Genomic DNA, 16,935 nt, shown 5'->3' on the forward strand with positions numbered 1-16,935 from the left:
TGAGCTCTATCATAAGAGATAGACTAGTGGGATATATTGAAGAGAAATTCGGAGACTATCAGCAGGGTGATTCCATTGGAAACATATAAATTCAATGAAACTTTTCCCATGGTCAATATCGCTTTTGGTCAGGACTCAGATTTTTTGGCACCAACTTCGCACAAACTTTTGTCATAAAATTTTTCTAACCGTTTCTTTATCAGCGTTTACAGCCTCGCTCATTTGACGATCTGCACGCACAATTTGGTTGATTTTGGTCACTGTTTTCGGAGATGAAACAGTCACAGATCGACCTGGCATGACACGAGAAAAAAACACGTTCGTTTCAAACCGCTACTGCACAAATATTATAATAGTGACGAAACGTGTTTAAGGACATGCATAGAAAAAATATCTAGAAACCCAACGCACTACTCGTTTCTTACCCCATCCATTTAGGGCGCCCTCTAGGTGCGCTGCCTCTTTATTTAATAGCCAGACCTCGTACATATGGTCATCTGAGCAGCCCTGTAAAAGATCGTGATAACCAATATCGTGGGAAGCTAGGTTAGGGCAATCGAAAGCGGAATAAATTGTATTAAACAAAAAGGTTAGACTAGTACCTAATAACTAACTAATAAACAAAAATAATAAATCGATATAGAACCGTTAATGGAGCTTGGTATGTTAGACGAACTTGCAGAAAACGACTCAAGCTACGAAATTACGAAATTCAAGAAACCAGATGGATTAAACAGAAGTTTAGAGATTCCGGACTCCACACCATGCTACATAGTGAAAAAACCAGATGAAATAAAAAATTTGTAGAGATCTTTATTGTTGATAATAATATAATGATCCATATAATAGACTTTGACACAATCATTGAAAAAATATGTAGACTATGATTACGAACTAAATTTCTTTCACAACGTATTAGTAATAAATGTACATTGCTCCACCGAAAAAGAATATAGGGAAATTGAAGGAGCATTCTATGACCAAATAAAAGTATACGATAGCTCTCTTAGAAATGACAATGACCATATATAGATAGAGATGAGAGCAGCAACTAGTATAATGGATGTAAAACCTAGTAAGACGCGTCCTGTGTATACTGAATATACTGTTTACACTACCACTACACCAACACTAACAATTAACTGACTAACTAACAAATAACTGAAGGTAAACTAAAATCTAATAACTTGACTTACTTGTTTTATACTAAATTTTCCCACCAATAGGTCACCTCCCGCGAAAATTAATTCCAGCGGAAAAAACACCTTGGTGGGAATATTCATGTTTATTCTTCGACTACTACACTAAAGAGTCGGCTGTAATGGCCTTTTGTCCCTATTCAAGCTACCCTTACATCTAGCAATGTCAATGCTCTCAAATGCATCCAATAATTTATTATTGGATACATTTTTTAACAATTTTACATTATTAATATTTATGCAATGATTGTGACTGGCAGCTTGATCGGCCAATACCTGATTTTTCGGTCCGTCCATATTTCTAATGAGCTATGTGTTCTTTAAACCGGACAGTAACGGATTTCTTAGTCTGCCCAATATACTTTCGATCACAATCACCACAAGTTATTTCATATATACCACCGTCGGACAGTGAAATTGTTAGTGTTGGTGTAGTGGTGGTGTAAACAGTATATTCAGTATGAATATCGCCAATTGTTCCAGAAATTCCAACTTATGCATCCTGTGTATTAGATTACATTTTAATACAAATCAAAGTTCCGATATGTGAAATCAGTAGATGAAAACTCGATATGGGTGGGGAATAGAAGTAAACAAAAAACAAAAAGGGAATCAATGGAAATTATCACAAAAAATCCCGCAAAAAGAGTTTTAGGACATATAAGCGTCAGCAGAAACAAGTATAGTTTGACGGAATGGGTGGAAGCCATTAACCAGAGAAATGAGCCGCAAAGAAAATTAAGACAAAGAATACGGAAGAAAGGGGAGAGAAATTCGCAAAAAGTAAGGAGAATGGCGAATTCAACGTGTAGAAGAAAAAAGCGACAATTGCTAAATGAGCAAGTCATGGAGATTAGGCAAAAATTTGAGGATAAGAATTCAAGACATGCATACTAAGACTCTACGAAACGTTATATCTTCTGTGGTCTTTTTGAACTTTTTTTTTTCGGTCAATTATCTATCATCTCCAATATTATTGCATTTAATACTGTATGATTGTATCGTAGTGAATAATGTAGACATAAATAAAGAGAAAGTAACATAGGTAACTTTGGATTACACTAAGTTCTATTAATATCTATTCTCTATAATTCAAATACAACAATATCAATATTTGCAAAAAATTATAATACTCTGTAGGAGGAAAACAGCTCGATTTTTTGAAATTGAAAATAGAAAAGTTGTAGGATACAAAATACATGAAATAAACACTAAGCAGCATCTATAATACATTTTTATCAAATGTATACATACTGTTTTATGGGGATCTTCATCACCTCAGGTGAATGAATGTAAACCGAAACCACAATGTTCAGACACAAATGCAACAATATCAAATATTTGCAAAAAAAATTGTAGTATTCTCTGTATAAATATTGATACGTCAATCTGTTTGCTATAAAAAATCTACTCACCAGGTGTAGTAGTTGTTGTAGTTTTAGATGTAGTTGCTAAAAAAAATAATATATCATCAGCTGATCACCATTTTTATGAATTCCAAATCGGTGGAAAATTCTCAGTTAATCCGATATAGACTTACCAGCAGATGTTTCTGAAGTATGCCTAGTAGTCAAATCTGAAATAAAACAGAACAATCTATAACAATTGAATGTTAGGACAGAAATGTTCTGAATAATGTATTACTATACTATTAATATAATACTTCGGCGTTTTTTATTTGCTTGTCTATGTACCATAAGGATGATTATCTCTAAAGTCCAGGGAAACTAGATTATCTCAGGAAAAATTATTGTTCAAGGAAATAACAAATCGTTCATATTATATCCAAATAACATATCTTACTTAAATTTATGTCGCGTCCCAACTTCTATAGGAAAGTTATAACGAAACCTTGATTTGAACCTCAAAACTTACTGTGGTTATGTTACAATATCTCTAATATCATTTAATACAAAGAGGATATTTTTGTGTTTTTATGGTTCTCATAATTGTTGTTTGAAATTTCTTAAGAACTTTCACTAATAGGCAACTACATTTTTTTGCGAAAAAATAGCTAGATTTTCCAAAGCTACATCTGTAATACATTTTTATGAAATATCTCTACTGTTTTTGGATATAAATAGAAACCATAATCTTCAGACATATACTTCTTCAACGAATTAAGTGACAGAATTATTTGGCCTATCACCTTTTTCTAAGCAACTTTTTTTGATAGATCGAATGAAGAAATGAGTTTTTTTTTAAGTTGATGCAATTGAAGATAATTGAAGAGCCTGATAATTATAAAATGGAAGCAGAAGTATGCAAATGTGTCAGGTACCCACATAGTTTTTTTGTTTTTATTTGATAAGTTGTAGGCTAACCAACTAAATTTTTCTACATTTCAACTGTCTCCTCATGTGAGTAACACTATGTTCGATAGTAAGCCCTTCAATTAGAAATGACCGTTTTTTAATAATGTCTTTAAGAATTTTCAATGAATAATTACAATTTATGATAATTTTCTACTGAATATCTCTTTATGGCGAACGAATTATTGGCATGTAGAACGATCTAAAAATCTACATATCTCCCAAACCATAAATTTTATTGAGTTGAACAAAGAGTATCTTTTTGTAAGAAAATAGATTAAAACATTTATATTTTCTATCTTTAGATTGTACAGGCTGTAAATGTTAGGGATTATTAAACATTGTAAAAATATTTATTCCGTCAAACACACTACATACGTAATCGTCCATTAAAAATTCATAATATTCGAATGTATAATTCAGAAAATATACAAAAATTAAGTTCTGATTTCGCAACTCAGCAGTTCAGAAACGAGGGGTAGTATTAGATTTTTTTTATGTCATCTAGTCTCTCCTGAATTTTTGCATCAACTCCCGGAAAATCCTGTATATTATGTAAGAAAATAAGTATTCTATAAGTAAATTAAAATAAGTCAAGAATATATTAAACTGAAATAATATTTAATTACTCCTCTTATTTTCGTTATAAAGCAGTTTATATATAGATTACAATTTTTTATTGTGTACATCATTATATAATCGTTCAAAAAATCATGCAGGAAAATAAAAAATAGTTGTATATAACCCATATTTCATTCATTTCATTATCATTTCATCACAAATTGTATATTACTATATTATGAGTTAATCTGATAACTTGTAAGATTACTATCAATTTATTCCATAAGCTACAAATTATGATACAAAACTATATGCTGCTTCAAGTTGAAGGAAATCCTATTTTGGACCCGTTGGAGCTTAACTAAATAAAAATATTCCTGAGTCATCAGTTGCAATAATTATGAAGGAAAATGAAAATAAAAAAATCAAGAACTTTAAACAAACAAATGCGGGTGCGTTTACTGGATTGATACAAGATTTTTTCTTTTGAGAAAACCTCGATGTTTTTGATCATCAACATATTTCAAATTCAAATGAATTCAAAATTAACTGACTAAATTGATATTGAGTTATTAGTTTGATAATTAGAATTTTAATTATAAAAATAGTTAGGAAAATTTCTTTTTAATGGGTAAGTTGGTGTTTTAAAAAAAGAAAGCTAGGTGAAATGACCATTATTAAAAATATATCTTTACCAGTGAAAACCGAGGGTAATGAAGTTATTGAATAATGGTTCTAAATTAACAGTTATAAACTCCTTTCACAAGTAAAACTTCCTGAAATAAAATGAAACTGAAAATGAAACACTTCATAGCAATTTACATTTTTTAAACATTCGAGGATAAAACTTATTAAGAAGATAATTGGACGAAACGTTCAGTTTTAGGTGGAATTTTGAAATTTGAGAATTAATCCATAAAACACTTTCATTTGTCTCACTTGTCTCACTCCAGATTCAAAAATGCGGGCCTTAGTAACCTACCAATTACGCTACTTACAAGAATCAATCATAGAAAAGAATATAAGGAGAACAAACACCTTACATAATTCAAAATCTAAAAAATAATCCATCCTGCTAGCTGATTGCATATACCCACAGTACACTAGAGTAAAAAAGATAAGTTTCCGAAAAACCATTGAACGGAATTAGGATTACTTTAAAGCTCAGATCTTGATCGACTTAACTGTTGGGCGTATGCAAGAAATTAATACATATGATACTTCACGACAATAATGATCTAAAGGGATAGAGAACTCAAAAATTGATATAATACACTCGATTTATTATTCAAAAAATCTACCATCTGCATTTTAGTATAACTCTATATTATTCGTTCCAACAAGAAAATATGATCCAACGTTAATCACCCAATATTTATTGGCAACAATTAAAATCAGGAGCCATCTACAAATCATTCTATGGCTCTGATTGAATATTCACGTTGAGTTTCCTTAAACAATACAATCATGGTAGCGAAAGGGTTTTCAACCTCTAAAATGTCCCTTTTTCCCTAAGCCGCTCTGGTTTTAAATATGTTTTATTCATTAAACACACAAACAATGAATATTATTAACTCATATTGACAACCATCAACACCTGTTGAAATCCCGTTTACACTCGTGTTATTTCCAGACTGTATATAATTGACTAAGTAAAGCACTACTTACCACATGATACATTGTCCATATAATCACATTTTTTAGTATCCGGATTGAAAAACATAGCTTCTGGACAACTCTGGATGCTGCTGTGCCCATCAATACATTTGTAATATTTGCTGCAATCACCTGGATAAACCACATTTGAAGTTCCTTCAGATGATGGACAAACGGAATCATCTGTAATGAAAATTTGTCTAAATTATACTAATTTTTTGATTGAATACTCATTTATTAAAAGGGGGAGAAATGCTTTATTGTTTTTAAAAACTAAAAAAACTTAAAAAATAACTAAATAAAGATACAAACACAATAAAATTAAAATATAAAAAAAACAATAATCTGTAACAAAATTATAGGAAATAGTAATAAGTGATAATTAGTATATAACTTCATAGCAAAATTAAACCAGTATGCGCCATGGCCGGAATTGGATATTATTATTTAAATAGAAGTCTTTTACAGAGTAGAAGGCACTTTCCAGTAAATATACTCTCAAATTTTTGCGAAATACGAGAAAAGATGATATCGATTTGATTCCAATTGGCAAGTGATTGTGCATTTTGTGCACTGTAAAATATTGAGCCCTTAACTGATTCTGAACGTGGAGTAGGAAGTTGTGCTCCGTGGAAAGCCGTGCAATGAACTTTCTGAAATTAGAGAAGCGTGCTTACGAATCAGGCTAAGGGTTTCAAAGATGAATAAGGAAAGAAGACTCAGAATTTTTAATTTAATGTTTAGTCCAAATACATATCTAACAGCTCTCTTTTGTAGTTTTAAGGGAAGGGCATATCAGAGATATGACTCAATAAGGGCATAATAAACTGTTAAAGAGGTGGAAAAGTTCAGTTCTTTGGAAACTGATCTCAGCACATGGCGGCAATATGTAACTCCAATTTCAAGGAATTGTTCACAAAAAGCTCTAATAATTTAACAGATTTAAGGACATCAATGGTGTTATTATTTAATAAAAATGTATTTTTATATGATAAATTTTGGTTTTAGAAATGTAGAGTCAGAGAGGATTAGAATCGCACCATTATTTAAGGGTGATATCACTAGATATGATCGTGCTGTGAGATCAGGGTTGCTCCAAGCGAAACTAGTATCGTCGGAAAAAAGACATACTTTACCACTGATTTCTAGATAGGCGATGTCGTTTATACGGGCATAGTATTGAACTTTGGGGCAGTCCAAAATCTATTCCTTTGCAAGATAACATCATGGTAACAACCTTTACTTATGTTGGTGGAGTATGATTTAAATCATAACCGTAGTACTGCAATTTGTTGATTAAAATATTATGATTAACACAATCGAAAGCACAAAATCACAAAAAGTTGTTGCAGTGGAGTGATAGCTGTTTAGGTTCGAGTAGACATTATTTAGGAGAGAGAAAATAGCATCGTTTTTGCATTTGTTACTTACCTAAAAACCCAAATTAATGGGTTGTAAGTATTTTATTTTCATTATCAGAAATGATAGAAGCCATGTTTTGACCAATCTTTCTATGATCTTAGATAACGTGAGAAGTAGTGCAATTTTTATTTCCTCCTTCATGCAGAGGTATAATTGTAGCCGTCTTAAGGCAATTGGGAAAAGTTAAAGTGGAAATATGATTTAATGTGCAATCCGCAAATCTCGAAAACATTTTTAATGTAAGTCCATCAGTTCCAGTATATCTTTAGTAAATACAGCCATATTGTGCATATTCGAACAAATTATGAGAGATGTAGTGCTTTGGCAAGCATTTAAAAACAAAAACGATTTGCTTTTCCGAAGCAATTACTTCTATTGCAGTTCTCAAAAAATTGATAATTAAGCAGATAGTCATACAGTTCCATGAAAACCTATAAGTATTCCTATTTTGAAATTCAAAATACGTCGTTTCAAACATTGTTGAGCGATATGCATAGTGTGGAGACCCATTAGTATTGGCTTATATTTTTTACGCTTCAAAAAGATAATTTGTGCCTTGTAGTGTTGAAGTGTTTTATTAATTTTTTTAATATTAGTAGAATGTCTGAAGTAATTTCTATGAATTTTTATAGAATAATTTTGCTATATTCAATACAAAATTTGTGCGGAATCGGTTGGTATGAGGATATTAAATTTCAAGTAGTGAATAATAGAATTTCAACTATTAGATTAAAATATAAGCAGGCGAACATAACTGTGAATGTCTACATATAACTGTAAATATCTACGTACCAACCGAGGAAGCTAACTACGAATTCAAAGAGGAATTCTATTGAAAAATAGAAGGGATACGCCAGAAGATACCCAAGAATGATATAATAATGATATCGAGGGACTTCAATGCCCAAATTGGGAAGGAGCAAATGAACGAGTACAAAGCGGGCAAAGAAACAATTGAGCAATCTGGCAGCAAATACGAATAGCTTCATAGTGAGCGCAACTTTTAAACACCTGAAACGATATACGAGTATGTATTGATATCTAGTTAGCCTAGACCAGTTCCATGCATAAACAAAATATTGCGTTACATTAGCAGCGAATAATAACTCAATTAGTCAAAAAAGTAAACCAGAGTTACGCAATAAATTAAAAGAAAAAATATATCCACCGAAATTGCGAAAATCGAAAAATTGGAGTATCGAGCCATCATCAATTATTTGTATTTAAAAGGGTTAAGAGGTAGGCAGATCTACGAAGATATGCTTAATGTCCTTCATCTGCGACCGTGATAAATTGGACTACAGACTTCAAAAGAGGTAAAATTTTCCGATGGGAACGATCGAGAAGGCCAGTTTCTGTGTTAGTCCCCGAAAATATGATACAGTTCACGTCATGATTTTACCAGACCGTCAAATTGGGCTAAAACGGATATCTGAAGTACTGAAACGAACGCGTTCATCATATAGTTTACGTCAATTTGGACACGAGAAAAATTGCTGCAAAATGGATCCCCAAATGTTTGAATGTTGACCAAAAACGTGCAAGGGTAGAAGCATCGCGTTCGATCTGTGATCGATTTGAACACGATGTAGACTTCTCAATGGCGACACTCTGGTTCTCCAAGACCTAAGAAGTTTCGTGTCCAAAAATCTGCTGGAGAAGTTCTTGTTCAGTTTTTTCGAATTGCCATGGAGTAATTATGATTGATTTTTTGGATAAGGGCAGAACAATAAGTGGAGATTACTATTCGACATTACTAACCACTCTAAGGGAAAAAATTAAAGAGAAAAGTCGCGGAAAGCTATCCAAAGAAGTTTTGTTTTTGCATGACAACGTCCCTGGACACAAATCTCATGTTGCTGTGCAAAAAAATCGTGATTTAGGGTTTGAATTACTAGAACACCCCCCTTATTCACCAGATTTGGCTCCGTCCGACTATCACCTCTCCAATTAAAGGGAGAATATGTTGAGTAATAAAATATTTTGATATCGAAATTTTGTTTGGTTCTATAGTAGGCTAAGTATTTTTCAATATATCCTCTTAAGATAACATGTGAGTTAAATAACTTAATTCACAACATCGAAAAACTATTTATTAACATAAAATATAAATATATAAAGTGGTTTCAATAATCTGACTACTGTTCTCGTTGGATGTCAAGTCTATATAGAATACTCAATGTGTGTTCATGCTCTAATCCTATTATATACAGTAGAAAAGTTACTGGCACTTCAAGTGTCTAAAGGACATATGGATCCGCTTAAGTAAGATATTCGGGACGGTCCGTATACAATAAATCTTACCGAATACATTAGTAAGTAGGTAGATTTATGATTCTTCACAGTCACATTAATATAAGACCGAAACTGTTTACTTATCTTGCATGGTTACCATCGGGAGTGGCGAGATAATTTGTTTAAGGCCGGTATCAATAGAGGAGAATCAAATCGTTCATATACTCATATCGAGGAAATGGGAATATATTGTACAGGTTACGAGGTCTTATAGAGGAGCAATAGTGGACTCAAACCATTTCCTAGTGTTAGCAAATATTAAGATGAAAATAATAAGAGAACGAAAAGTCAGCATATGCAGGGAAAAGTTGAACAGAGCAATTAAAGACGAATCATGAAATCCGTAAGGAGCACGAAGACAAACTAAGAGAGGGTCTGACGCAGAATGGTTTCAGTTCTATTGAAGAAAATTGGAGAAATATATAAAAAGTAATAATAAACATACCTAAGAATGTAAAAGGAAAAGGAGAAGTCCAACAAAGGAAAGCGTGTTTTTATAAAGAGTGCAAGACATATACCAGGAAGATAAACAAGTATGGATGCAGTCATTCACAACAAAAAAAGAGAACGAGCTTTCGAGATCAGACAACAAAACAAGGAAGCACCAATATGCTACAGAAAAAAATACGATGGATAAATGCAATGATTGAGGAAATGGAGAAACAGCCAAGACAGCAGAAAAATTTTCCACTACATGAGTGCACAAAATATGGAGGGCATTATCGAGAATAGAAAGGTGGAAATGGAAAACATACTTTTAAGCCACTTTTAGCGAACAACTCGATGGTAACCAAAAGGGGAACCATAACGATGATAATAAAGAGGCATCAACAAATGAAAAATATTTTGAAGTAGTTGGCCGGATGAGAGGAAAGTATTAGGTCCAAATTATATTACCTAGGTTATGATAATAAATGGAGAAAAAAGTCTAATAACTGGTATATATTTATATCATCAAGGAAATGGGGGAAAAGACATAAAATGCTGATCACTCTCATAAGGGATAGACTAGTGGGATATATTAAAAAGAAACTATTAGCAGGGTGATTCCATTGGAAACATATAATTTCGATCAAACTTTTTCCCATAGTGAATATCGCTAGACAAAATTTTCGCAACGTAAACAACAATATCAAAAAATATTGTATTAATTTAGGAGACAGACGTTACAGATTAAATTTACAATCGTAGTTGAAATTTTATCACACTATGTATTATGCAATAGACGACAAAAAGTTTTTGAACAACAAATAGTAGTTTCCGAAAGGTTGGTTTACGATAGCAGAAGTCTACGGTTTCACTTACCAGGTTTAGTAGTCGTAGTAGTTTTTGATGTAGTTCCTAAAACAAATTAATTATTATTAGAAAGTCATCTTTTATGTCACAATTGAGTAATCGAATTGTCAATATTATTCAATTGACAAGTGAGAACTCTCACTACTTGTCAAGATTGTCTTATATTTAATCTATAGATTTTGTGATACGTAAACATTTAGTGGAACAATAATGAAATGTTTCTGCAGTCTGTGTAACCGAAAGTTACACACTCGAATAAAAACGTTTTTTTATATCCATACAGAGAACTAAACTCCATTGATTATAAAAACTAGTTATTTATAGCTCGAATACATTCATATTTGTTTCCTACCTATATTGTAAAGAACGCATTTTGTCACTGTTTTGAAGGACGTAAATAACAATTAGTAAAAACTTGAAAACTTGACAACGGGCGGTAAGTCAACTCACCATCCTTTGGTGGTATTAATTTATGCCATATAAAACGTGTATTCGATTCAGTTATAAAACACTAAGTACATCCATTAAGATTCAACTACGGAAAATTGTTCCCTGTTTTTGATAATAAACGGTCAGTTTGATGTTGTTATCAAAATAACAATGCTCATGATGATACAGAAGCCTGTCAAAGCGAAAGGGATTGAATTGAATCAATAAAACATTAAAACATAATTTCTGTGGTGAGGAGAAAAAAAATAACCATTTTTTATGTTTGTTAGACATGCGTAATCATAGAATTTGTGTCAATAATAACGTCAATTTAGAGATCTATAGAATTCATGAACTTAATATACATAGTATAATTTACAGAGTATTCCATTTTTTGTCACCATTTGTTTTGTTTTAATGCGAAAATACGTTTCCATATGTTTGTGAGAAAGTCAGATGTTTTGATACTTTAACATATAGTCAGTCACCTTTTGTGAAGCGGATATCGAACAGAATATCAGTATACAGAACATTTCAACAATGACCATACTCAGACCAAATAAATGAGGAATAAATATCAGAAATTTATTAATCAGATTCCTTCTTCCATATATTTCACATGTTTTCTTGCTGGAATTCTTTTCTTTTCTTTTCTTTCTGAACTAGTGTCATGTTTTGTTCCACATTAGTGTCACTTGTATTGCCCTTTGCTGAACGTGGAATTCTTTGCCTGTATATTGTTACTTCCTCTGTAACATCTTGAGACAATTTGTTTTTGAACGTTATTTCGAATGATGTATAATATATTATGTGTTTGATTTTACTGTATGGAATGTCATAAAATTTAATCTGTGCAGTCACTGAATTGTAATTAAAAAAAATCATTTTTCGTTTGTAACACTTTAAACTTATTCTTAGAACGAATGTTCATTAGCAAACTATCAAGTTCCTTTTCAGTACCCTTTATTTCTTAAATACCAACAACGAATTTTCTTAAAACCCACTCTTCTCTCTTATGAGCTTTTCTTATTTTTGTAAGTAGTGTTCCTATTTTTCTATACCGGTCTATGTGGTCTTTTCTCGGAGGCTTTGATGTCACAATTTTTGACGAGTCTGGACGGTAAATGCTTCTTAGTCTATTGTATTCACAAATTGAGGGTTTCTCCGCAGACTTGTAACTCTCGAAAGTACCACGTAAGCTTGACCGGATGTTAATAATACAGAACCGATATCCATCAGCGCATTATTGAGGCTCTGAATTTTTTTAGAGCATATGCTGTATAGACGTCTCCTTAAGTTGGAACCATATGGAAAACTCTTTTATTAGTGGTTTTATGAAAAAAAGTTATTCTTGATAAAAAGTTTTGCATGGTTCATAAGTTAAAATGCAACCATCAGATATCAATTTTTTAGAGCAATATACGAGGTTTGTCAAAAAATTTGAATTTTGTGCAAGAGTATAGTGTCTTTATTTTTCACAATTCAGAAAAATGTTATGAAGTAAAGTTGTTTTGAATTAAAAGTTATATTCAGGTTTTGTGATTTTTTAGTAATCATTCCATATTAATTATTCTGGCTAGATACAATTTATCTCTCTTACCTTGCAATTTACATACATAATAAATGAATAATAATTTTTTATTGTAGAAATTGGAACATCCATACAAAAAATATTTATTAAACAGACACAAACATAATTAAATTGTAATTCAATGTTCTACAGCTTCGACATATTCACCTTTTCTTTGTTGTAAACATTTAATTGTTCTTTTGTGAAACTCTTGTATTAGTTTCCGTATCATATTTGAAGTAATTCTTTGGCATTCTTCAGAAATAATCCTCTTCGTATAGTCTACATCTTCAAATGGTCAAACTAAAGTAAAAAATGGGAGTCAAATCCGTAGACTTAGGAGGCCAAAAAATATCTGAATACTTGTGAATCACCTTCCCATTAAATATATTTTCAAGGAGTACTGTAACTATTAATGTACTATGGATAGAAGCACCTCATATGTTCTTGTAACGGATGGTCGTGCTAAAAATCACTTACTTGATTTTCTAATAATTGTAAGTATTGTGCGGCATTTAAGCAATGTCGAAAAAAGGTCCAATTATTTTATTTTTGTAAAAACCACACTAAACGTTCGTTTTAAAGGAATATTGGAGTTGCCTCATCGGAAAATATTATAGCTCTTGTAATAAACAGGTCTTCATCCAACTTTCCTTGGATCAGAGCGCAGAATTCGAAACGAATATCGTAATCCCTTGGTGGTTATGTGTGTATAAATTGCGGTTTGTATGCATCATATTTATTACATTTCAAAATACTTGCCACTGTATATTTACTAACCGAAGTAGTTTAGAATGCAAAGGCCCTTTTTCTTAATGACATTTTTGGGTCTTTTACGACAGAAAGCTTCAAATTCAGTGTCTTCGTTCGCAACCCGTTTTCGGCATGTATTCTTCAATTTATTTTCTATGCTTCCACTAGCCTTAAATTTATTCAAAATTTTTGTAACTCTGGAATGCCCAATGTTCCAAATCAGATGTCTATTATTAAAAATATTGTAATATTTCTTCACGATTAATAAATTTGCAATTTTTATTGTTGTGTTATAAACAATAACTCACTCTGACATTCACTCTCACATAATTCATATCAGGGTATCCTAGATTGCGTTAAATTTTATCCCGCCAGAATAATTAATACGAAATGATTAGTAAATAATCACACAACCTGAATTTTCATAATAAATGGCTGTAATTGCATATTTGAATATCACTTTTAATTGAAAACAACTTTACTTTATAATATTTTTCTGAATTGTGAAAAAAAAGATACTTTACTTTTGCACAAAATTCAAATTTTTTGACAAACCTCTTATAACTAACAAAAAGTTTTCCATATAGTTCCAGCTTAAGTAGACACACTGTATATCCTACGACGATCTATCACCCGGTAAATACAAAGATTAATGTTTTTACGCAAGCTTGACCAAATATTTTTCCATTTTCAAGTTCAAAATCCGGGTTATCTATGATCCATACCCCGAGGTTGATATTATTTACTTCCGATTAGATTATTTGCCCACAGTAGGTTACTACTACAAATGATTATTCATTGTACTTTGAAGAACGTCTTCTTTACTTTACTTTTTTCTGAATTGTAAAAAATAAAGATACTTTAGTCTTGCACAAATATCAAATATTTTAACAAACCTTGTATACTGCTTCAAAAAATTGATATCTGATAGTGTCATTTCAACTTTTGGACCATACAGAACTTTTTATCATGAAAAACTACTAATGAAAAAATTTTCCATATGGTTCCAACTTAAATAGACAAACTGTATATGGGAAAATTTTCTCGATAAACATAAGCTCTATTAATAATTTGGAATTTAGTTTTGACCGAACGAAGCTCATAAACTTGTTCTCTATTGAATATAATGTATATTTACCTAAATATTTCTGTATTTTCCGGATCAACATTTACTTTTTGAACTATACCGATAAAACCATTAATATTTAATTGCTTATTTTATTTTTTGTATATCATATCATACGGGATTAAGAAGTTATTTATCTAGAAAAAAAATCTAGGGTAGATATACTAGGCCTCCTCTCTTGATTTCGCTATCTGTGTCTCTCGCACTCATTGATTTCCTTATACCTACAGATGTACCGTATACCTATAGTCGTATCGGCCTACTATATCTACTGGACTAGAATTGCAAAATATTTTAGTTTTTCCGTGATTTATACAGTAAACACTAATTGTATTTAAAATTTGAAGCTTCTATGACTATTAGAAGTTTTGCTGATCGGCAGTCAGAGAGTGACAAAATTAAGAACTTTGACTAGTTATAATTCTCAAACTACTGGTTAAAATTGAATGAAATTTGAAATATAACGTGTTTATACAATGATTGCTTGGTTACTAGGAATACAGGCTTATATTTTGATCCAACACGAATTGATAGGGGATCGAAAATAGTCTGAACTGCTTCGAACCATGGATGGTACGGCCGAGCGGCTTTTTTTTGCATGGCATGGGAACCACCGTGCCCGCAGATTTACCACGTCATGAGCATATTAAGAGCTCAATATAATAACAATATCAAAGATCACCCTTATATCTTTGAACATAAAAACAATTGTCTTATAATTTTTTCAGATACTTATTTAAAAAGCCTAATTCAAGTTATTGCGAGTTTATCTAATTGTCTTAAATGTAAAAAAAGGGGATGTTAGTTTATACTAGCGCGAAATTGCCCGTGGAATTAACTGTAATACAATGATAACCACCGTGCTTGGGCAAAAAATGTAGACCAACTGGATGGCGACAATCTCTCCAAAACAGTTATTTTGTACCCGTCAAATTGCTAGGCTAGTCAATGGCATAGAATATGGACAACACAATTTTGGAGCATCAATTCCTCAAGTTATCGTCGTTTTCAGAGGTGAAGGGGCGACTCGCATGAATTTTTCGACGACTTCACGCCCTTCACTGACTGGTTTGTGCCACTCAAATACTTTCGTTCGCGATAAAGTATACTTCTCAAAAGACTCAACGTTTCCGTAGCCGTCATTCCATTGGAAATATATAATTTTAAGCAAACTCATTGATCAGTTTTTTTCCTTAATCTATATGGAAACTTAAACAAGAACCTCAAAAAAACATTGTACCAATTTAGGACAAAAATGTTGCCGATTAAATTTACGTGCGCCGTGCCGTTCAAATTTGATCAGACCACGTATTATGCAAACGTACGGAAAAAAGTATTTGAACAATAATTAGTATAGTAGTTTTTGAATTATTGGTTTACTATAGCATAAGACTACGGTTTCACTTACCAGGTTTAGTAGTCGTTGTAGTTTTTGATGTAGTTGCTAAAACAAATTGTATATCATTAGAAATTCACCGTTTATGTGAATGTAAGAGGTACAATAATCCCAAAATCATGTTTATCTGAAATATACTCACTGGTAGATGTTTCTGAAGTACGCCCAGTAGTCCAATCTGAAATACAAAATATCCAAACTTAAAAATTGAGAAGTTAATATATATACTGTGTGCAGATAAAAATCTAGCTGGTTATATTAAAATTTCATGATTTGCCTGTTTAATAATTGTATTATCGAGAGCATTACGATTTTCTTTGTTTTGGGCAAATTGAATCTATTAGATTTCGTGAACTTATTAGTATTCTACTTAGAAATATAAAGATATTTAATTATAAATGTTATTAAATTATTACAACAAAAGTCATGTAACTGACGATTAAATAGCGCACCATGTTTATCAACCTTATCTACTGACTACTAAAGATAATCGGAAATTAGGTTATTCTAACTATTTATTGGGCACACAATGGAATAATGGAGTTTTTGACGAAAAGCTTGATCAACCCATTTCATGAGGACTATGTGACTGAAGAGTTAATTTTCAACAAATTATTTTACCATGAAAATAAATGTTTTTTCTACAATTTTCAACACAATTTCCTTCCAACTCCACACACTTAGTTCAGCGAGGTTTAAGTCAACTGAAAAATAATCATTCAGCACCATTTGTATTTGCCATCACGCCTCAATTTTTCTCAAATCGTTCCATTTTTTTTAAATTTGCGAACAAATAGTAATTAGAGACAGCTAGATGAGATGAGATAATAAATTCTAAATGCAGATTAGCAAATTCTTCTTTACCATCAGCAGACGACTACTAGCGCATTATCTTGATGGAACCAAACATTTGTCTTCAA

The 16,935-nt window shown here is 31.8% G+C and overlaps 2 protein-coding genes across 3 annotated transcripts in view; one reads left to right on the forward strand and one right to left on the reverse strand.

The window, feature by feature from the left end:
• LOC130897506 (chondroitin proteoglycan 2-like) overlaps positions 1–16,935 on the reverse strand; it is a 62,184-nt gene that overhangs the window by 33,835 nt on the left and 11,414 nt on the right. The window contains exons 5-10 of the mRNA XM_057806401.1: positions 16,158–16,193; positions 16,028–16,063; positions 10,751–10,786; positions 5,741–5,911; positions 2,740–2,775; positions 2,615–2,650 (exon numbers count right to left, since the gene is read on the reverse strand). Coding sequence (XP_057662384.1) covers positions 2,615–2,650; positions 2,740–2,775; positions 5,741–5,911; positions 10,751–10,786; positions 16,028–16,063; positions 16,158–16,193 — 351 coding nt within the window. The remainder of the gene's footprint in view (positions 1–2,614; positions 2,651–2,739; positions 2,776–5,740; positions 5,912–10,750; positions 10,787–16,027; positions 16,064–16,157; positions 16,194–16,935) is intronic.
• LOC130897507 (arrestin domain-containing protein 2-like) overlaps positions 1–16,935 on the forward strand; it is a 295,987-nt gene that overhangs the window by 27,853 nt on the left and 251,199 nt on the right. The gene's annotated exons all lie outside the window — the stretch shown is intronic.

Source organism: Diorhabda carinulata, chromosome 8 (assembly GCF_026250575.1).
Source record: "Diorhabda carinulata isolate Delta chromosome 8, icDioCari1.1, whole genome shotgun sequence".
Lineage (NCBI taxonomy): Eukaryota > Metazoa > Arthropoda > Insecta > Coleoptera > Chrysomelidae > Diorhabda > Diorhabda carinulata.